The 23,808-nt window shown below is 37.0% G+C and overlaps 1 protein-coding gene across 1 annotated transcript; it reads left to right on the top strand.

The window, feature by feature from the left end:
• The first annotated feature begins 616 nt into the window (after nt 1-616).
• Nucleotides 617-11,177, top strand: LOC122290005 (ABC transporter A family member 7-like). Its single transcript, XM_043097511.1, has 18 exons — nt 617-904; nt 1,726-2,107; nt 2,262-2,341; nt 2,490-2,634; nt 3,495-3,614; nt 3,702-3,826; nt 4,947-5,105; nt 5,948-6,110; nt 6,194-6,319; nt 6,427-6,510; nt 7,209-7,567; nt 8,073-8,273; nt 8,614-8,723; nt 8,826-8,910; nt 9,284-9,412; nt 9,569-9,674; nt 9,887-9,975; nt 10,612-11,177. Exons 1-18 carry the CDS (start codon nt 827-829, stop codon nt 10,909-10,911), a joined length of 2,841 nt encoding a protein of 946 aa, XP_042953445.1. The 5' UTR covers nt 617-826; the 3' UTR covers nt 10,912-11,177.
• The last annotated feature ends 12,631 nt before the right edge of the window (nt 11,178-23,808 follow it).

Genomic DNA, 23,808 nt, shown 5'->3' with positions numbered 1-23,808 from the left:
AATAGGATGTTTAACATATAGTTTTTGTATTAAAAAATGAAAAGAACAAAAGCTGGGGGTGAAAATTTGTACCAAGGGGACTCTCTCTGTACATTAATTGCGTTTTTTAAGATATTTCGTCGAAAATATCATGTACTTAGGGTCTTCATCTCGACAGCGACCAGCGGAACATTCGCAGCCATTCATAAAGTGTAAAAAATATATGAAAGTAATTATATATAAAATTTTAAATATTGTTAAGTTAGTAGTAATGATAATTAGATGTGGCGTGCTGTTTTATATAATTTTTTATTTTTTATTTTTTGTTGTTTTTTTATATATTTTAAAAAATATTTAAATATTTTTAAGGAATAAAAAATGTATAAATATATTAAAAATTATTTTCAAAAAAAAAAAAAACTCAGATATATTTTTTTAAAATTTTTATTGTCCAATTAGCTCTGGCAACCTTGAAGACACGTCACCATCAAGAGTCAAAACCGCGTGAAGGGGCAACATAGTCATTTAAAGAAGGGCAGTCTCGGTAGATAACGGTTCTCTACCGATTCATAACCATTTCCGAAAATTCATAAGAACAGCAGGGACAATCTAGTCATTTAGGTCCTGGAAATCTTCCCCTCTCACTGTGCTACCATTACGTAACGCTGCATATATAGACGCTGAAAAAAATTTGAAAGTTGAGAGAAGCGGAACAAAGTGAACAAAGAGGGCTTTCAGTTGAGAGAAATTCTTATATTTGTCTGAGTTTGGAATTTCCGATATCCACCGGGAAGTTTGCAACGGTCATATTTCCCCGTGGAGGGAAACTCCGGTGGCTCCGGCTTCAATGGCGGATCTATCCCTTCGTCCTGCCAGCTTCTGGACCCAGGCCAACGCTCTCCTCAGAAAGAACGTCACCTACCAGGTCCCTTTTCATCCTCTCTCTCTCTGAGTACCGCTACTTTCGAAATTATAAGAATTCGGAAAGAAATAAAAAGATGAACGATAATTTTACGCTTGTTTTTTTTTTTGGTTAATTGTCGTTTAGAATGTCTTTTTTTTTTTTTTTTTTCCCTGGCCTTTTGATCCAAGAGTGGCTTCATTTTCCTTCTACCTTTTGGAAATATCTATCTTTTGGTTGTTTTGACTTTGTGGGTTCTCTTTGATTAGCGTAATGGGTGGATATGTTGATCGCGTTGATGGTAGTTTTTCACATGGATATAAATTATTGAATCAAATCGGCTTGTCTCTTCATTATTCGTAGTTCCATTATCCTTCTTTCCTTCTTTGCCCGGGGGTATATAGCTTATTGGAATAGTTGATATGATGACTATGTCCTCAGCGGCATAGTCTTTTGGCTATGGTCGCTGTTACTAGACTAAGGTCTTCTCTGTAATAAAAAAAAAGGTAATTGGTTCAGAAACTGACATCCAGACACAGAGAAATGTTAAAAAGAAAAAACATTAGGAACTAATAACAATAAATCAAAGAAACCGACTTTGCTCATTATTCTTAAAATACACGGGCTTCAATCTGTTTACCTTATTTATTTGGATTATATTTATTATTAGAAAGCAACAAGATTACTAAAAAAACAAAACAATGTGTGCGCGTGCGCTTCTTGGTGGGCTTTACACTAAACAGCTGCAGCGTGCATATTCTGAACATTTTCTTGCTGAGTTTTGAAATCGTATCACTGTGAATTATATCTGTTGATATTGTTATCTTCCTTTGTTTTTTCTTCAGAAACGAAATATCAAGACAAATATCCGGCTCATTTCTTTCCCTTTCATCCTCTGTATATTGCTTGTTGCCCTTCAAGCATTTATCAACAGTCAATTGGATAAACCTTCAAATAATTGTGGATGTACTTGTCGTGATACAACGGGGGATGGAAAATGTGAGAAAGTTTGTGGGTTGGAATATTCAGATTTGGATCAAGCTGCCACTTGTCCCATTCCTAACCCTCCTGAATGGCCTCCTCTATTACAAGTGCCAGCTCCTGAATATCGTGCAGTGAGGACTGATTTTATTCCATTTACAGACTTGCCAAACGAGTCATGCAGGAGTTTAGGGTCCTGTCCAGCAACTTTCCTTTTCACTGGGAATAATCAGTCTCTTGGAAAAAGTATATATATATATATATCTCTCTCTCTCTCTCTCTCTCTCTCTCTCTCACTCACTCACTCACTCACTCATGCTATCATTTTAATTTTGATTATTTGATCCAGTGAGAATATGAATGTTTTGTCTTTACTGACCCAAATCTTCACACATGATAGTTTTGGTTAAGAATATGGTTTCGACATCTCTCAATATCAACACCTCTGATGCTGTTGATAGCTTAGCTACTGGTGTTGCGGTAAGCTATTTCTATTTTTCTTTAATAACAAGTATTCCCTCTACTTGCTTATGAGCAATATAGTCACTATTATTTTCTTGCTTCATTCACCTCTCTTGAAATTTGTGTCAGTTATGCTGCTAGTTTGACTTTTTCAAAAATTTGTCAGGGCTCAGATACATATCCCCAAACAAACAATTTTCTTGATCCTGCTTTCTTTTCTGGTGTCCCCATTTATAACGTGCAAAGTCAGTGCTTTCCAAACTCTACAGTTTCTGTTTCCTTTCTGGAATCAGCCATTCCGGTGCAAGAAGGTATACACCAATTGCATTTTGTATTTTTCATAGATTCTTGTCTCTCTAATAAAATGTAGGGTGCACATTATGTATTGATTGACCTGGGTATAGGTATATTGTTGGAGATGCAAGTTCATGCCGCCAGATTAAATTCTTGAGCATATAAGTACATGAACACGATGGTTAATCAATACAGAAACATTATGTATTCTTAAGATTTTATGTTCAAGTAATCATGGTGGGTCTTATAGTATTTACTTCTGTCCATGTAAGATTAATACACTTAGGCCTCGTTTAGTTAAATAGATTAGATGAGATGAGATGAGATGAGATGAAAGTTGAATAAAATATTGTTAGAATATAATTTTTTAATATTATTTTTGTTTTGGGATTTGAAAAAGTTGAATTGTTTATTGTATTTTATGTGGGAGTTTGGGAAAATTGTAATGATTAGATGAGATGAGATGATTTGTGTAACCAAACGAGGCTATTCTCATGACTTCTACAATAAAAAATATTTTTCACATTGATTGTTACCAGAGCCATCCTTTCCCAAATTTGGCATTTTCATTGCTTACTGAACTGCATGTCCATGTTGGCATCGGTATGGCTAGTACCATATTGTCACTTGCCTTTTCCCCTTTGTTATATGCATGACTTAAAATCTTTTGCATGGAATACTCTAAATTTTTGTTTTAGGACTTAATCCTTATTTTTAGTGTTTTTTTTTCCCTTTCCCCCTCCCTTCCTTCAGTTTTGTGCTAACCTATCTGTATACTTTCTGTGTTCAAAATCCTGGTCCTTTGTACTCTTTAGAGCTTTAATGATATTTTCAACAAAAAATAAAGTTATATTTATTTGTTTTGCCTTCAATATAGAGGTACAGTGTGTCCAAGGTTTCAGTTTGTGGCGCAATAGTTCTTCTGAGATTAATGATGAGCTATATAAAGGTTACCGAAAAGGGAATCCAGAGAGGAAGATTAATGAAATTGTTGCAGGTTGGTCTATTAGTAATATTGAACTGAATGGTATTGCGTTTGTAGTATCACATAGAGGACAATACTAATGGCTTTATTTTTTCACAGCTTATGACTTCTTAAACTCAAATGGGAATCGTTTTAATGTAAGCATATGGTTCAATTCAACATATAAGAATGACTCAGGCCAAACATCCATTGGATTGGTGCGGGTTCCACGTTCGGTGAATTTGGTAAATATATAGAACTTGTAAACTTCTCTGGTTTTCCTCCTTTCATGCGTTATTTTGCATGTTTGGCTTGACTTTTTTGGATGTTTGGAAATGGCATTGGGAATTTGAAGATTGTATGAATGGTTGTTGGACAATAATCTCTTGGAAAGTACTAAGGAATGCCTCCGTGTTACTTCAGGCTGTGTTTATGTTTGTTTATATAGTTTAAATTCTCAATACGTTACAAATCTAGGCTTACTAGGACAGATTGACTTGTTAGTGGAAGACCTTCTTGGAATGGGAATCTGCTCTCCAAACCCAGTTTCCCTCTTAATTTCTAGATTTTATGGTCCAACTTTCAAGCATGATGGTGTTGTTTGTTCCTCTTCCAGAAATGAATCTCCAATATTTTTGGCACATTTTGTTTAGGTTGTTATCCAAGGAGGATTATGTAGTTTTCATCAATGAGTAGCAACTCATATATCCTTAGCTGTTGAGAGTAAAACACTGAGGAAGTAGGCCTTGCTTACAAATTAGAAGCATAGGAGCATGTATCCAAATATACACCTATCTTGGAACTATCTTTTTTCTCTTTTATAGTTGTTCTTGAGCTGTTTCTGGCCAACAACTATAACTGAGCTCGTATTATTTACTTGGTTCATGACATAATATGCCACATATTGTCTACCGATTGTCTTGCAAAGCCTTCTTGGATTTTTTATGTTCTTGAATAATTTGAGTTCATTAAAAAGGCTCCTTTCAGGAGATCATTTGCATATCATATGAGGATTGACCCCAAAGGTACAACTGCCATTACAATCAGGCTTTAAAATGATGTAAAATAGCATGATCGTTTAACATCTTAATTAGGGATTTTCTGTTCTGTTATTCAAGTCTAAAATGTCGAGTTCCTGATGTTTCCTAGATCTTGGGTTATGTATCCCATAAAATTATTCTATTCTGATGATATATAGCTTCAGTATAATTTTTTTTCTTCCTGTCCAAATACATTAATTCGCTTTCCAGGATTTTGTATATCCTGCGCTTACGTACTTTTTTTATTCGTATGACTTTTTTGGGAAATTAGCTCATCAAATTAAAAGATGATAAATGCTTACATATACGATCCTTACATTCACAGGCATCAAATGCCTACATCCAGTTTTTGCGAGGGCCTGGTACAAAAATAATATTTGAGTTTGTTAAAGAAATGCCCAAACCTGGAACAAAACTCAGGCTGGATTTGTCCTCTCTTCTGGGTACACTCTTCTTTACATGGGTCATTCTACAACTATTTCCTGTAAGTCAAATTTTCTTTATTTATGTTATCACTTGTTTGAATGTTTATTTAGTACTTTTTTTTTTTTTTTTCCGCTTTCATTTTTGTAAGTACTCAAGGCTTTAGGTTGTTGCAAGTTTTGTAATTTTCATCTGATAGCTATTACCCAGTTGATCATCATTTTGATTTGAAGGTGCAAATAAAATTAATAAACATCTATATATGTCCAAACCATTGCAACATACATGCCTATTCAAATGTTTAATAACATTTTTGATAACCTATGTGAATATGATGTCTTTTTGTTGAGTAATTAGATCATCATTCAGGCTTTCTAGTTATGGAATGAATGACACCTTACTATTTTTAGCACTACATAGCTTAGAAGAGGTGAAATGGAATTAGAATTTGCCTTTAATTTGCATAAAGAAAAAACTTGATGTTCCCATGTTCCTAACGAAACAATGTTTTAAAAATGAGGCATATCTTTGATGGACACAACACTAGTTTTGTTAAGCATCTAGTTTGTTGGGAACAATAAGATAAATTCAATATCTAGTGTCTTGAACATTTCCCGATTTCTTGTTATATCAGCTTCTTTGTATTGTTGACCTATTTCTACCATGGTTTATTGTATGATTTCCTAGTAACTTGAGGATCAGATGTGAGTAATGGCTGCAACCTTGGTAACTATTTTTGGGGAAAATGGTTGCTAGCTAGATCCTTATGTGTTTTGAGGGCTTAGCTCTATGATCACATATAATGTCAGATTTTTGTAGAATACTAATGTTGTGCATTTTTATATTTTTTTGATACTAAAATGGGAGTTATCTGCTCAATAATCACACTGCTTTTTGATGTAGGTGATCTTGACGTCATTGGTATATGAGAAACAACAGAAATTGAGAATCATGATGAAGATGCATGGGCTGGGTGATGGGCCTTATTGGATGATTTCTTATGCTTATTTTCTTCTCATATCTTTTATCTACATGCTATGTTTTGTGATATTTGGCTCAGTCATTGGTAATCCATCTAATGCAATCCAGTTAAGTGCTATTCATTTTGACCTTGGTTCAAGTTCTTTAATGCAGTTCACTTTGTTTCAGGTTTAAAATTCTTCACAATGAATGACTACAGCCTCCAATTTGTGTTTTATTTCCTCTATATAAACTTGCAAATTGCACTCGCCTTTCTTGCAGCTGCAATGTTTTCAAATATTAAGACTGCTGCAGGTTTGGTGTTAGCTATTTGATTTTATTTTTAATTTTGGGTGAAATTTTCCTTTCTGTAAGCAATAGTTAGCTAACACACATGTCATGATCGAAATCTATGATTACAGTTGTTGGGTACATTTGTGTCTTTGGAACTGGGCTTTTAGGAGGCTTTCTTTTCCAATTCTTCATTCAGGATACATCATTCCCAAGTAAGTGGTAGCTTTGTGAACAGAGTATGTATCATGTTGTTTATGAGGCTTTATAGGTATCTAACTTTTTCAATGAGAACTATGTTTGGATGGAAACAATATCTCTTCTGTGTGGAATTTCAAGGAAGCTAAACTCGATTTTATGCCAAAAAAAAAAAAAAAATGCTTAGATCCCCTCAGTAATGCCATTTTTGCTTAGTCCTTAAGAAAATAGATGGTGAGAAATAATTCAACAGGGTGCTGTGCTCACCCGTCCTCTCTAAGCTTAGGAATGCTAGCAGGATGATACTGAAGAACCTGGATTTAGAGAACCTGTGCCTGAGGAACTTTTACATGGATGCTTGCCCCTTTAATGGTTATGTGTATTCATCTATGTTAGCAAATGGAGCCAGTGTTTTTCCTCCCTAAAATGAGCAAGTAATAAAGAGAAGCTTGCTCTGCATGGGAACAGATTCATTCCATAGCTTATGCTGTCACATTTAGGATTTCAATAGAAATCTTTTAGATTTATGTAAGAGTGAAGATATGGTCATCCACTCAAACTAGCAATCTGGTTTGATTAGAGTTGATGTACTGGTGGTTATAATTTCTCTGTTAACTTGTTCTAACCCTAAAAGTCAGAATTTGGTCTTCTGCATTTGCTTTCCTTTGTTTTTCAATTTATTATACTCATTGCAAAACCAATTTTTTTATTGTAGGAGGTGGGATCATTGCGATGGAGTTGTATCCTGGCTTTGCTCTGTATCGTGGGTTGTATGAGTTTTCACAAGCTTCCTTCACTGGAGACTTTTTGGGAACTAATGGGATGCGGTGGGGAGATTTGAGTGATAGCGTGAATGGGATGGCAGAGGTCATGATTATCATGTTTGTTGAGTGGTTTGTTGTGATTTTCCTTGCCTTTTATGTAGATCAAGTTGTATCATCAGGAAGTGGAAAAAGTCCTCTATTTTTCTTGCAAATCTTCCGAAAGAATACTTCATCTTTTAGGAGGCCTAGTTTGCAAAGGCAGGATTCTAAAGTCTTTGTTCAGATGGAGAAACCAGATGTCCTTCAAGAGGTAGATTTTTTTGTCTCTAGTTTAGATACTTTTGTCTTCATTTATTGGTGTAGCTGGTACATGTCCCATGTACTTGGGCTCTGCCTATTCTCATTAATAAGTTTCTTTTTTACTGATAAAATAAAATGTATTGGTGTAGCTTAGGTGGTATTTATAGGCACTTGGTCAGTAGTCCAAAATGCTGGTTTATCTGATGCATCTCTAAGAGGTGTTGCAAAATTTTCTAATAACTTTGGAAATACTTTAGGTGGAATCTCAATACAGTTGGAATTATTCAGTGTCTGTTAAAGTACGCATACAATTTCACTTAAAAATGTACTCATACAATTTCATTTTCTTTCTTGTTTTCTTTTTTACGTTCCTTTGCTTCCTAATAAACTGTCTTGGATGCATGTCTTCACTTCATGTCTACTAAGTTGTTATAAGTTAATGTTACACAACTTGATGCGTGCTTAACCACACAATATTGATAATTTCCATGTTCCCTTTTCTTCCCTTCCTCCAGAGTGAGAAGGTCGAGCAGCTACTTCTAGAACCAAATTCAAGTCATGCCATTGTCGTTGACAACATAAAAAAAGTGTATCCAGGAAGGGATGGAAACTCAGCAAAATTTGCAGTGAGAGGCTTATCTCTTGCCTTGCCTCGAGGGGAGTGCTTTGGTATGCTTGGCCCCAATGGTGCTGGCAAGACTTCTTTTATTAGTATGGTCAGTATCAACTGCTTTTTTGGTCTTCAATTTATATACTCAACTCTGAAAAAAGTTTCTTTATGTTTTTCTTATTAGTGGGATCATCAAGGCTCCATATTGGTCTTTGAAATTACTTTTTCTTTTTTGGGGGTGGGGGAACAATAGAAAATGCTTTGAAAATCTCATATTATGATTCTTTTTCTGCTGCCTGTGAAATGTTAAATGCTTAGGGATGATTTTGTTGCTTCTGTTAATAAAACTGTGAAGTCATGCTAAATGGGGTTAACCTTTCCACGCTTTCAGTCCTCTTCTGCTTTCTGCATTATTCAAGAATTTACGTCCACGTGTCCATTAACAGATGATTGGTCTGACAAAGCCAACCTCTGGCTCAGCATATGTCAATGGTCTGGACATTCGGACTCAGATGGACGGAATATATACCAGTATGGGTGTATGCCCACAGCATGAGTAATCTTGATTCCTTAACTTCAAAAAAACAATTATTTTCTTCCCTCCCTGTCCCCATTTAATGCAACATTCCTAATATATTATTTCCTTCAAAAAATCTAGTTTGCTATGGGAATCTCTTACTGGAAGGGAGCATCTTCTATTTTATGGAAGACTGAAGAACCTCAAAGGTTCTGCCTTAACACAAGTAAGTCTATGTGTTGTTTGATTTGATAGTCATGGGAGTTTCATTAGCGTGGCCTTGTAGTAATTTTCCCCCCTCAGAAAATCAAGAAATAAATGCTGGCTTTGGACAAATAATCACTGATATAAAGGTGTATTGTTATTATCATTAAAAAGTTCATTAACTATCCATTGGTATTTAAGCTTGTGAATGGAATGTAAAGGGCTACAAGCTGAAGGTCAATCCACAGACCATGAATATGTATTGCAGTTGTTGGCTCCCTTTCACTAGGTTTGGTAGTTGTGAAGCTTTAGAAGCAGCAAACCTTTAGTTTTCTGCCTATTTCTTCAGCATAACTCTTGAATTCCTATTTTCTTCTCCCATTTGGCTTCTGCAGGCAGTGGAAGAATCACTAAAAGGTGTCAATCTTTTCAATGGGGGGGTTGCTGACAAACAAGCTGGGAAATATAGTGGTGGTATGAAGAGAAGGCTTAGTGTTGCGATTTCTTTGATTGGTGATCCCAAAGTATGTCTACATCTCAGTTCAATATACTTTAATTTTGTTTTTTGTATTCAATAAGTATTGCATGACCGAATAATTCGAGGGGCTTATTGAGAAGGTCTTTGTATGTGGAAGCTCCTGCCTTTATTCTTATGGTCTAATTCTTGGAAATTTCATCAGGTTGTTTATATGGATGAGCCCAGTACTGGGTTAGATCCTGCTTCAAGAAACAATTTATGGAATGTTGTGAAGCGTGCAAAGCAAGACCGAGCAATCATTCTCACCAGTAAGCTTTCTGTTTCTCTTTCTTCTCTTTGCCTCTCTCCCCAACATAATTGTAGAACTTCAATCTCTAGAAACTGATTACTGTGGTTTATATATCAAATGAACCTATTTTCCTCCTGGTTTTATATAGTCCCATCCTTCTGGGTTAATTCTGCACGATGACAGTTTGTTTTTGTGGTTAATCTACTGATAGAGCTTGTGTTTGTATTGCAGCACATTCCATGGAAGAGGCAGAAGTTTTGTGTGATCGATTAGGAATTTTTGTAGATGGCAGCTTGCAGTGCATAGGGAATCCTAAAGAGGTAACTCTACTTTGATATTATATTATTTGTATTATGTGCATTAGATTTCAAGTAATCTCCACCTTAGTTCTATCCTGAGACATTTGGACATGGAGATACCATACAAAATAGACCTTGGACAAAATAGTTCTAGAGTTAAACTGCATCACTTCTCCCTTACCCCGTGAATTCTTTTTGCATAATTGATATTTGATATCTTTTAAGCTTTTAGCATGCCAATATCTATGATCTATTAGTACTTTGAGAAACATGCTAGGTACTTGGATGTTGCTGGAAGGCTATAACTGCAGAATCAAGGTTCAGATGTTCTTTTATGTATCCTAGAGCACTAGATTTTCTTTTGAAACCTTTGCCGTTAGGTAAAAAAAGAAAAAGAAAAAGAAAAAGAAAAATCTTTCTGAAAGGAATACATGTAAATTTGTAATGAACATTAAAGTTTTAAATATCAGTATATTCGAACAAAGATACTTTTCAAACTTGATAGCTCCACCATGAGTCAGCTCCTTTTTTAGAAGTGGGCGAGAGAGAGGGGAACTATGAACGCTACATACGCTTCTTTATGTCAATGTTGATTTGGTTTGTATGTGAAATACATGACTATTCAGTAACACTAGCTATTACAATGGTGTTTGACAGCTTAAAGCTAGATATGGGGGCTCTTATGTGTTCACAATGACGACATCTTCGGATCATGAGCAAGATGTGGAGATCATGGTGCGGCATCTCTCCCCAAATGCTAACAAGATATACCACATATCCGGAACTCAAAAGTTTGAGCTGCCAAAACAAGATATCAGGATTGCTGATGTATTCAAAGCAGTTGAGAATGCAAAAAGCAGGTTCACAGTTTTTGCCTGGGGTCTAGCTGACACCACATTGGAGGATGTTTTCATCAAGGTTGCCCGTGGGGCTCAGGCATTCAACGTGTTGTCATGATCAATAATCGATTTCTTCATTATATTTGCGTATCATTATCTTACTTCTGAGATTTATCATTAATTATAGGCTCCTGTATGCATGGTTTAGCATGCAGCCGATCATGGTGTTGTTTACCTTAGTGTTGAAACATTATAGCTTGCGTTATTGTATCATTAAATTTTTTGTTGTTATTTCTCTGTTGGGAAAATTAGATTAGGTAGTTGTATAGACAGGATGTTTGTACAATTTAAATAAAAATCAAATCTCTGTTTTGACATCACATACATACACGTCTTTCTTTCCTTCTAATACCCTCTTAAAAAATACTATTTTTTAAAAGAAAAGAAAAAGGAAAATACCATATAATATATTATAACTATGTCATGTGCTGGAGCCATGGAGATGACGGAAGCTTGTAGAGGAGAGGTGAGTAGCAGTGGGAGGAAGGAAAGGATCATGATAGTTAAGTCTGTTATATGAATGTAGAAGTATGAATACGGCAATGTTGGTGCGGTGTCGTTTTGGAATAAGTAGGACGTTGCCGTTTATCGACTCTGTGTTGTAATACTCTGTACTTGTCAATACGCACTGTTTTGTATTTCATTGTTAAAACTGAATGGGTCTGATACGTAGCGTTTTGTATTCATCTTCTTAAAATGCAAAGAACCGTTGATGATGAATTCTATAAGTAGGAGAGAGGAGGGAATGGATATATGAAAGTTTATACACAATTCTTCTTCCTCGTTACTACTCTTCTTCATTTCTAGAGATCGACCATCTCGAAGTAGTCAAGGTATTGGGTCCGTGACAAACTAGAATATGATTTCACTTCTATTTCACAATGTTGATTTAGCATTGTCTATCAACTTTTGAGTATATATTTTTGAATATTTTTGAAAAGAATAATGGCTGATCTAACAGTTGATCTAACAGTGCAACATCAACATAGTGGATAAAACTGAGATTCGGCCTGAACCCGGTAAAAATCAACTGGATTTGGACCCGGGCCAACTTAGTCCGACCACAATAATGCGCCAAACCGGCCCGGTCCAACCCGTAATTTTCGGGTTGAGCCAGGTTCTTTTTGACTACTTTTGCTCTACTTTTATTCCCCCTATCTCATTTTTCTTTTAAATTTCGGTAGCATATATATATATATAATAAAATAAAAATGACCAACACAAATACGTGCCCAAGAACCAGAATCCGATAGATTGATTTGGACTCACCCATGTAGCTGCTTTCATGTCTCTCTCTTTCTCTTGCGGTTGATTATGAATCTCTATCTCCATTCTCTTCGACAACCCAGAACTGTTACACCTCCTAGAACCCTTGTTTCCCCATTTTGGTTTCAAGTTGTCTCTCTCTAGTTTTGGATCAATGTCTATTGGCCACTGTGTTTTTATCTGGTTGGATAGTGATTTGTTGCTGGTTTGATTAGATTTGTGTTCATGCCTGTTGTAACAGCCCGATATAAATTCAAAGGTGGAATTTCTAAACTTTAGAAATCTCGTGAAAATCCCGTAAGTTTTCATGAATCGACTAATCGTATAGGTTTTAATCTATCAGAATAGTCAGTGTTATCACTCACTATAGTGCCAAATGTGTGATTTTATTTATTTGAGGTAGTTAAAAGTGTTAGAATATGTTATGGTTTGCACTATTTTACTCAATTCATTATTTAGAATTTTATGATGCAATAATTTCATTTTTAGTTTTCGGACGATAAGTTTGTTCAAAAATGCATTTTGCTTTTTTTGAGACACTTTGGGCTAGAATTTTGGTAAACAAATTGCACAATTAGGTTTATATGAATATTTAGGATTTTCAGTGTAAAGTTTATTTTTCACATTCCCAGAGTGGATAGTAACCTCAATAGCAATACATAGTGCAGTGTTTTTAAAAACAAAGTGTGGAATGTTCAAATTAGGTTAGAGAAGTTTTATTTGGACATTTGACAAGATCTTAGCCACACTTGGTGAATAGTATTAGACACTTAGCACAAAGAGGAACTATTAGATGGATTTGTGAGGAAATCAAGGTGTGAGATCATGCCATCTAAACAAAACCTTATTCTTTCATTTGATTAACCAAATTGAGCCAAATCAAAGAGGGTTTCAACCCTAGTAAAACCCTAAATATTTGGAATCTAATTGAAATTCCAAAAGCTTAGTTGAAACTGAAACCCTAAACGGTTTTCCCAAATCTCAAAGTTGGCCTTTAAACCCTTTTTAATCTAATTTCTAACATTGTATTTAATCACTTGATTAAATAATTTTCACATACTATTAATTAATCAAATCCTTGTTATGACATCATTAGCCAATCTTTAAACTATGAAAAATTGATTAGGCCAAGAAAAATTGAATTTGTATTTGATAGCATCTCAAACCCTAACTAAACCCCCTTTAAACCCTAAGTTGAAGCCCACTTGGTTGAGGCCCACCAAGGTCCACGAATTTGGCCACATTGGCAAAGCTTCTTGAAGAAGCTTCCTTCTCTACATGGCAGGCCATCCACTTCCCTTGGCTGCACTCAGTAGTGCCTTGATGTGAAGGATAAATCCACCTCATCAACCTCCATACCTCACAGCTTCTGCAGGCAGTCATTGCCCCTCACTGTTCTCCACTTTATGTCACATAGCCACCTCCATTCAAGGGTCATTCAAGCCCATAACTACCCCTTCCAGAAGTCTAAAGTCGTACAAGACACATTTCACTTCCTTTCATCACTTCTTCACCTCGTTTTTAGAGAGAAACCCAAAAGAGCTCTCTTGGGTAGATTTCTGGATATTTTTGCGTAAAGATTTTCGACCATTTGTAGGTATTTTTGCACAATGACCCCTTTATAAAAGTTGTTTATATTTGAGTTTAGTTTCTGTATATTTCTTATTCGTCTTATTTAGTGGTCATTTGATTGGTCAAAAGTATTTTAAACCATAGAAAGGTCATTCTAGGAGTAAAACTGGAGAGTATGTTGTTTTTTGGAGTTTTTGACCAAGTTAATGGACATGTCTTGGTCCGAAAATTTTATGGAATGTTGTTAGCATATGTTTATGAGTTTTCATTGAGGTTTTGTTGCATGAATAAAGCTTTTGATGATATATTTTCTTAGATCTAGAAACTTGAAAACTGGAAGTAGAGACAGTTTTTATATTGAGAAAGTTTGAATATTTTGTGGTTTGATTTTACTCTAAAGGATTTGCTATTTTTACATGATGATACTAAGTCTCTTACTTTCATATTAGGATGTTATTTTGAAGATATTTAGTATTAGTTTCAAAGATATGATTTTTCTATGCAAGAGGATTTCGGTTAGGCCTAAGATTTGATGTTTTTGGGTTAAATCCATGTTTTATTGACTTGTAGCCATGTGATTTTAAGTTTTATGGTTGGATCTTATTTAGAACATATTTTTTAAACCATGTGATGTTTTTTTTTTTTTTGAAGATCTTACCTTTTTTAGCCATGGATCAAGAGATTGATCTAAACTAGTTAAGAAAAAAGTTTTTGTTGTTGGACTAAGTGTAAAACCAAAAATTTCAAGTGTTATTTTGTGGTTTTTGGTGAGTTTTGTTTGATGATTTAAAGCATGGTTGATCTTAGAATGATGTTATATACGTGTTAGAAGTAAGATTTTTTTTTTTGAATTTTTGGAGATGTTTTGATTTAGGGTCAAAGCTTGTGATTCAAGGGTTTGCTATTTGTTAAAAAGTTTGGATCATTTTACAAAAAGTTTGGTGTTGATGATTAGGTTTTTCTAAATGGATATTTTAAGTATGGTTTTAAACTTAGGATAGGAAGATCTTTGTTGCAAAATTTTAGTTTAAGCATGAGTTTTGAGGTTGGAAGGAATTGTAACAAAAATTAAGAGAAATGACCTATAGATGTTTCGGCCATAATGTGTTTTCTATAGTTTTGATTTGTTTTAAATTTTTTTGAGTTGATATTTGATTTTAGGACAAAATTTATATGAGGAATGTAAATTTTGAAAATTTTTGGAGTTAGGATGTGAAATTTTTAAATTAGGGGTAAAATGGTAATTTTACTCCAATTTAGCTTCTTTTCATGTTTCTAATTGCTAGTAATTAAATTTCTAACTTTTAAAATACCATTTTACAGTTTTTAATGTTTTGCACTTTATTCTCATAGAATGCAATGATCGAGGTATCAGTTTACTGTGTATGTGTAATGGGTAAGGGAACTACAACTTATGTATGTATGTTATCATCTATGTCATGCCATGCTACGTCATTAAATTATTCATGATTTAGTCTGTCACGGATGCTTATCTGGTACATAATCTATTCGATCACATACTGCTATATGTTATAAGTATGTCATATTAAGTTATGTCATCTATTTCATGTATACAATATCACGTAATATTCACTATTACATGTATGGCATGTCACGTAATATTCACTGTTACATGTTATGCCATGTTATGAAATGCTGTCTGTTACATGTTATGTCATACTGCGAAATATTTCTATCTCAAGTAAGTCATGTCTCTTAAGTTACGTTCAAGTCATGTTATGTGACATTAGGACTTCTGTCCTTTCCTATTCCAGTCACATTTCGTCTCCAATACAATTGTGTATTTTGAGAACAGTTACGTTTTAGTTATCAGTTAATTTGTACTATGGTCAAGGATGATACGTGCTGCCTGATATTGCAGTCAAGGCTATGCGCTATCGAGTACTAAGGTTAAGGAGTATAATCTGCCATACTACAGATGAATAAATCAATTAAGTTGTATTACGGTCAAGAATAATATGCGTTGCCTGATATTGCGGTCAAGGCTATGCGCTGTCGAGTCTTACAATGAAGGAGTATAATCTGCCGTACAACAGAAGGATAATACACACTGCCTGGTACTACGGTCAAGGCTGTGCCCTGCCGAGTACTACGGTGAAGGAGTATAAAATGTTGTACTATAGAAGGATGATATGCTGTACCTTGTACTGCGGTCAAGGCTATGCGCTATCGAGTACTACGGTGAAGGAGTATAATATGCCATTATGTTAAGTTCAAGTTCATGTTAAGTTAAGTTTAAGTCCACGTTCATGTTATACTATGCTCATGTTCACATTATGTTTCAAGTTTATGTTCATGTCATGTCATATTATGTTTACATTCATGTTATGTTTCAAGTTCATGTTTATGTCATGTTATGCTCAAGTTTATGTTATGTTATATTTATGTTCACATTATGTTTCAAGTTCACATTTATGTCATGTTATGCTTAGGTTTATGTTATATTATGTTCACGTTCACATTATGTTTCAAGTTCACGTTTATGTCATATTATGTTCAAGTTCACGTTATGTTGTGTTCACATTCACCTTATGTCTCAAGTTCATGTTAATGTCATGTTATGCTCACATTCATGTTATGTTCAAGTTCATGTTTATGTTATGTATGTTCACATTCATGCTATGTTTCAAGTCCATGTTATGTTTCAAGTTTACATTCATATCATGTTGCTAGTCCATGTTATGTTTTAAGTTCAAGTTCATGTCATATCAAATCAAGTTCAGTTCACGTTTCAGTTTTAAGTTATGTCAGTTATGCCATGCTATATGTCAAGTTATGCTATGCTTAATTATGACTTTAATTATGCATTTATGTCTTTGCTGCCATGCATGCATCATTAACCTGTGTGAGAGTTTCATGTTAACTTGTTAAGATTTGTAATAAAATCTCACCGTGGTAGTCCCAATTACTATTCCCTATCAAATGATAGGTGATATGTCAGGATTAGAGTAGGGAGCTAATGGGCAGACCAGAGGAGGTTGATTAGACACCGTAGACGCGACGCGGAGCTTGTAGCATCCGTAGTTAGGTTTTTGGATAGTATTCCGGCATCTTTAGTAAAGTTACTCGACGAACTAACCCAATAGTGTATTTTGCCAATGTAATTATGGAGTCCCGTTTCCGTTGTTTTGAGATTACAATCTTCTGAGACCTGTACTGTAATCATGGATGTTTATTTTGTTAAGTATGCATGGATTACGCTTTAACTATTTGGGATATTATAAGTTTAGTGCATAGTATTGCACAAGAAAAAAATTATTCGCCGCAAATATTGCATAATGTTAGATGTATTTTAGGAACATTACGTCTTATATGTTATAAACGGGGGCAGGTAACCTTGTGTTGCATGTCTCGATGCTTCGAATGTTCGTCCTATCCCAAACGGAATCTGGAGGCATCACACCTGCCCTTTTTGAGATCTGGGTTTCGCTCATTGGATTATAATAGTGGAGATATGATGCTTTTCTTTTCTTATATTTTTATGCCTTTTTGTGAGAATCATGAGAAAGGAAAGGAATACTTGGAATCTCACAAGTAAATGCGATCTATTGTGGAGGAATCTCACTGGCTTGGAGCTTTTTGTACATCTCAATGGCAACGACGAACGGCAACGATGAATAGAGAGGTGGCTAGGGTTTTGAGGAGAAAGGAGAACAGCTTGGTTCAAAATGATTTCCTCATGTGATTGGTTTCGACCGATATTTGGTGTAATAAACCCGATATTGGGTTTGAACCGATGAACCGGACTTTAGTCAGGTGGGCCTATGTCAAGCCTTTCAGATTGATCGGGTTAGGCTCTTTTATGCACAGGCCTAGGCCTTAGATGGGGTGTAGTGTACAACATAACTTGCATCTGGTTGGTTCCAGTGGCTGACATGCTCATGAGTGGCAAGTGTATCCCTTGTGATTCACTCTTGATTAATTTGTTCAACTTTATTGTACATTCTAATGTTGCAGGTGGCCCTATGTGTTGCTACGGGCTGGATGAGTTGATAAGCTCAATCTTACACCCTCTAATGAGAGAAAGAAGCATCAATTTTCTAGTATCCTTATCATAAGCTCAAGTACATGTGAGTTTATTAGTTGTTACATTTTTCCTTTGCATGCTTGACTAAAAAACGTTGAAGCTCTGGGGCTTGAAAAATGACAATAAACGAGTGAGAGAGAGAGATTTAGGCCTCGTTTGATTATACAAATGATCTCAACTCAACTCATCTCATTTCATTTAATCATCATAACTTAACTAAACTCACACATAAAATAAAATAAATAATTCAATTTTTTTGAAATTCTAAAATAAAAATAATATTAAAAGATATTACAACAATTTTTTTTTTTTAACTTTCAACTCTTATTTTATCTCGTCTCATTTCATCCATCTAAGCAAATTTAGATCCATGACTCACTCCCTCCTCCTTTGTCCTCAAGCCAATGGCTCTTTCTCTTCTTCTTGACTTTTCCTTCACAAACCCATCTTCATTAGACAAGTCCAAGAGTTTGTCCAAAAAAAAAAAAAACCCGACACAACCCATGCCATTTTGCCCATATCCAGACGACTAATCCTTGAAAACCACTTGTGGGGTTTGATTTCACCGTCATTTCCTTCCTAAAACTGGTTTGTAACCCTGCTTCCATGCATCATTTTTCCCTTTTTGCCTAAACAATCAGAGAGAGAGAGAGAACCAAAATCTCTAATGAAAAAAATGAGTACAGTTTCACTGCCCAAAAGTCGTACTTGAATACAATAATGCGTTGAGAAAGGAATAGGAGTAGTCTACGTTGTTGCCCACCTCCATCATCAAGCCATCTCCACGTGTGTGCTGGGTTGTGCTCTTCCTCCCCTGCCTGCCACCATTGTGAGCCAGCCTAACCCAAGCCCTCCATGTTTGCAAACTCGTGAGGCCTTCGGCATGGCAACTGTGCACCGTTGTTGCCTACCAACCGGTACTGGCCACCTGTGCAAAGCTTAGCCTCCTCCCACCGTCCCGTACCCTTTATCACAGCCTTGCTTAAGTCCATCGAGCCCTAACCCACGACCTATAAAGAGGTCGTGCTTCCCCTCGCTCAAACTCACCTCCAAAACTTTCAACCTCCCTTAAACCTCATCATTTCATCTTCCAAAACTGGAAAATTTTGTTTTAATGCAGTCTGGTTGCGTTGGATTTGGTGGCTGACAGCCTTGTGAAGTGTTGGTATTTATTATCGTAGTTGTTGATGAATTTGTGCGATGAGAGCCTGAGGAAGTGTTGGGTGTGGTGACCCCGACCCCCACGTGTGATTTGGTAGGGGTCGCGACACCAGGGTGAGGGCCGCATCAGGTCACACACGCCATTCCCAAGTGCAAGTGTGTGCAAACATGCAATATGTGTACAGATAAATATACGTAGCGGAAAAATAAAAGGTTATCTCAGCTAAGTACTGGAAAACATAAAGTTTACAACCCAATCAAAAATAAAATCCTCCATAAAGATTAATACAGTCTCTAAGTGATCCAGATTTAAAATAAAAGAAATCTCTCAATCACAACTAAAATAACCCAAGTCATCACTCATCTGGTGGAGTTGGTCTATCGTGCTCAAACCATGAGATTTTGCAATCTCAGCAAGAAAACCAGTCCACAACCAAGAATTTCAAACACGAGGTATACAGCAATTAAGAATAGCAATAGTGCAAAAAGACCAAAATACCCATTCTTTATAGTTTTACACAAAAATGACATAATTTAAACCACTCACGTAAAAAATCACATTTTCATTTAGATAACAATCATTTAATTACAGTGTGCACCATGGTCTTCCCTAGGGACCTTCCACATACTCTGACTCCCTTTGTCACATCACGGGTAATGACCGTGCATGTGACTTCGTAGCGAGTGATGTTGAGCTCCGTACTTGGCATGTACATAACTAGACATCCCCTAGCCCTCACCAGCAGAGAGCCACTGAGTCGTACCAAGAGCGTTACCGTCTTGGACAAACCTACTGTCGCCCAGCCATAGCTCAAGGGACGTCACTCAATTTTATATGCTCCCAAGTGACCAGAGGAGCTCCACCGACAGTATACATCATCTTGACTTGGGGTTGTGATATGCATGCACCCATTTATTGATTTTTTGACTCCAAAACATAGTGTTACCAATTTTACAGCACAACCAAAGATTAAAGCATATCAATAAAATTAAGCCAAACAAATATCAACAAAAATGCAAATTCATGGCAGGCAGATATTGGATGGCATGGCATAATACAAACAATAGCATACAACTCATCATACAAACATCACAGTGGTCACAAACCTAACAAATTCACAGTTTCTAACTACACGCTATTCCCAACACTTCATTTGGCCCTCGGTCAACAATTCGATCACCAACTATGACAATAAGTCCCAACACTTGGCAGGGCCACGGCCCACAATTCCAACCAACAGACTATAATAAGACACAATTTCTCAACATTAGAAATCCAAAGTCAGTCCAGAGTTTTACTAACTACAGTGGAAAGGAAGTTTCTAGATGATAAAAAAATGTAATGAATTTAAGTGTTCCGCAGTGTGCGAGAATGAAGGACGTTACGCAGTTAAAAGAGAACAATTATGAAAAATTGATGTTGCAAAAAATGAGTAAACATGGCAAGTGGCATGCGGCTTATAGTGGCGGTGTCTACAGGGGTGGAGTACGGTGGTGGCAGTGGTGATGCATGGTGATAGGAGTGGATCTGGTCTAAAAGGTGAGATTTACAACTAGAAAAAATTAAAGGAAGGTAGATATGTGGTGACAGTGGGTGGAGGAGGGGATTTTCGCGGTGAAGCACTGTGGGGTAGTGGCTAAAGTGAGCTTTTAACTCACAAGTTGTGCAATAACAGGGGAGGAGGAAGTTGGGAATGTAATGGGGAAGGCAAGAGGGTGGTCAAATGACCATTGGAACGTGACTGAGAGCAGTGGCTCGTGACGACGTATGACGACAATAGAGAGAAAACTCTTCTAAGGCCATAGGAAGAGGGATTTGAGGGTGAGGAACACAATGCGGCAGTGATTAAGAGGAAAAGATGAATTTTTTGAAGTGATTTTAAAGGGGAGAGGCTCGGCCTATTTATAGGTCGAGAGACCCACATGCAATGAAACTCACCTACGACAGCCCCTGGGCATGCCAGGTGATGCACAGAACACAGGGAGGAACTTGGGCTGCCAAGACTTGTGTGTGCATGTGATTCGAGGTTGCCAACGACATTCAAAAATCCAAGAGCCTCATGGGATGGGCAGTGATGGAGGCTCGAATTGGGGGAAAGGTAGACGGTGGCAGATGGTGGTAGGAGAAGGGAACCAGGCTGACACATGGAGTTATGGGTGTGGTGGTTGTAGGCGGTGTCACAGCTACGACCAGCAGGTAAGGAAAATTGAAAAAGAAAATGGAAGGGGAAAGAAGGGTACCATGCAGTGTATAGAGAGGAAGGAGTGAATGAGATGGAGCCCTAGGGTTCCTTTGTCTTCTAAGCACCCAAAATGATGTAGTTTTAGGGGTGGGTTTTAAGGGGCTGGTTTCCAGCACACGGGTTGGGCCCTACTTGCATCCAACTTCTTCTAATTGGGCCCAAGGCCACAGAAGATAACCAAGTCCACCATCCAACATACTTGGGCCCCATTTTTACCAAGGAAAGACAAAGACAACAAACAATAAAAACAAATAAAAATAAAATAACATAAAATAAATTAAAAACAAAAGCCCCAAAAAGAAAAAGAAAAGAAATATATGGCTTCACATTGCGAATCGCATGTAGTTGAAATTGGTGTAATTGTTGGAAATTGTGACAATGTGATGTTTGTGTGATGAGCTGTACGCTATTGTTTGTAATATACCATGCCATCCAATATCCACCTGTCATGCATCTGCATTTTTATAATTGTTAATTGTTTGGCTTGATATTAATATTATGCTCTGTTAGGTTGTGTTGTGAAACTATAGTTTTGGTGTAAAATGGACTAAAAGATTATTTTGTGGGTGCATGTGTGTCACGACCCCAAGCCGAAATGGGGTATTATTTCGGTGGAGCTCCTCTGATCACTTAAGAGTGTATAAAATTGAGTGATGTCCCTTGGACTGGACTGTCACCGGGTGACAGAAGGCTCGTCCAAGATGGTAAAACTCTTGGTATGACTCCGTGGCCCTTTCGCTGATAGAGGCTAGGGGATGTCTGGTTATATACGTGCTAGGCACGGAGCTGGACATCACTTGTTATGAAGTCACACGCATTGTCGTTACCCGTGGTGTGATGAAGGGAGCAGAGTGTGTGGATGGTCCCTAGAGAAGAACACGGCGCACACCGTAATTAAACAACTATTGCCTAAATGGAAATGTGATTTTGGCATGAGTGGTTTAAATTGGTGTTGTTTTTGTGTAAAATTATAAAGAAGGGGTACTTTGATTTTTTCTCACTATTGTTGTCCTTGTTTGCAGTATGTCCCATGTTTGAAATTCTTGGTTGTGGTATGTGGGTTTCTTGCTGAGATTGCGAAATCTCATTGTGGTGTTTTCACCTGCAGTTCTGTTTCATAGAATCGTAGATTTTGATGCAGAGAATGGGTATGAGCACCATGGACCGACCCCGCCAGAGGAGTGATGACTTGGGATATTTTTAGTTGTGATTTAGGGATTTGCTTTTATTTTAAATTTGGATTAGCTTGATGACTGTAATAAATTTACAGTTTTTTTGTTTTGTTTTGTTTTTGTTTCTGTTGTTGGGTTGTAAACTTTAAATTTTCTAGTACTTAATTTGTGACTGCCTTTTATTTTTCTGCTGTGTTTATTAAACTATACACATATTGCATGTTCGCACACACTTACACTTGGTGATGAGATGTGTGACCTGAAGGGGCCCTCATCCTGGTGTCTCAACTCCTACGAAATCACAAGTGGGGGTTGAGGGTGCCACAGATGATATTAGAGCTTGTTTGGCTCTGGGTAGAAACCACAAGTTACCTCGGTGCAGTACCAGAAGTCAAGGCTTTAATCTCCAAAGATATTTAGTTAAGTTGTAGATGTGGAGCAATGAGTTGGAATAATGGGTTGCATTTTGACAGGCGAAGATGGTGTGACCTAGGTTCCTGCGTGACGATGCCTTTAGTTAAGCTCTCGAGGATGATCTACCACGAGGTGATGGAAATTACGCCATGGCTAGGGCGTTGAACTACATGACGAAATTCCATGAACAGACCTTTTAGCCCCAGACTCGGGAGGAGTAGAGAGGGTGCCCTTATAAGCGTTTCTTGGCCTATAGGACCCCTAGATTTGCTAGTGAGGAAGACCCACTTAGAGCTGGGAGATGGATCAAGGATCTAGAGTGCACGTTTAAGATTTAGGGGTGCACCGAGTCCCAGAAGGTGCTTTATGCAAGTTACATATTGCAAGGGGAGGTTGTCGCCTGGTGGGAGACTAAGTGGGAACTCCTTGAGATGGAACTAGGATCTCTTGCAGAGGTGACCTGGCAAAGTTTCAAGCAAGAGTTTGATGATCGCTTTTTGCCTAGCATTGTGAGGCATTGGAAGGCTAGAGAGTTCAACAACCTTGTGAGAGAAGATATGATGGTTGAACAATATGCCCAAAATTTCATGGAGCTTGGCAGATTTGCGATTCATCTCATTACCATTGAAGAGATGCGGGTCGAGTGATTTCAGGAGGGGTTGCATCAGTAGATTTGCATATAGGTCGCTTGTCTACAAATTTAGAATTTTCAGAGATTGGTTGAGATGGCCTCTATAGTTGAATGAGAGAATGGTAGTGTGGTAGGCTCCACACTGGGTTAGAAGAGGCAGAGCTTCGCAGGAAAGGGAAGCAGTTTTGGGTCGGCCCAGAAATTTGGGTCAAGGATCGGGGCGAGACCACAAGCATATACTGGTGTGCGTATGGGGGGTAGAGCCCCAATTTGTGGTAGATGCAATAGATCGCATGAAGGTGACTATTGTCAGGGTGAGATTAGTGTTTCAAGTGTGGTCAGAAAGGCCATTATGCTCAAGAGTGCCCCAATGCTGCAAGGAGTTCGAACAGGACAATGTGGAGGAAGGCTGAATCAGAGGCAAACAATGCAGGCAAGGGTGTATGCT

This window comes from Carya illinoinensis, chromosome 12, assembly GCF_018687715.1.
Source record: "Carya illinoinensis cultivar Pawnee chromosome 12, C.illinoinensisPawnee_v1, whole genome shotgun sequence".
NCBI lineage: Eukaryota > Viridiplantae > Streptophyta > Magnoliopsida > Fagales > Juglandaceae > Carya > Carya illinoinensis.
This window is presented reverse-complemented; position numbering and strand designations above follow the sequence as displayed.

Bases quoted from the DNA above. Each gene is read 5' to 3' on its own strand.
- LOC122290005 (XM_043097511.1), top strand. From the start codon at position 827: ATGGCGGATCTATCCCTTCGTCCTGCCAGCTTCTGGACCCAGGCCAAC. The intron at 6,511-7,208 runs GTAAGTGGTAGC...TTTTTATTGTAG, and splicing joins TCAGGATACATCATTCCCAA to GAGGTGGGATCATTGCGATG. The intron at 8,911-9,283 runs GTAAGTCTATGT...TGGCTTCTGCAG, and splicing joins AAGGTTCTGCCTTAACACAA to GCAGTGGAAGAATCACTAAA.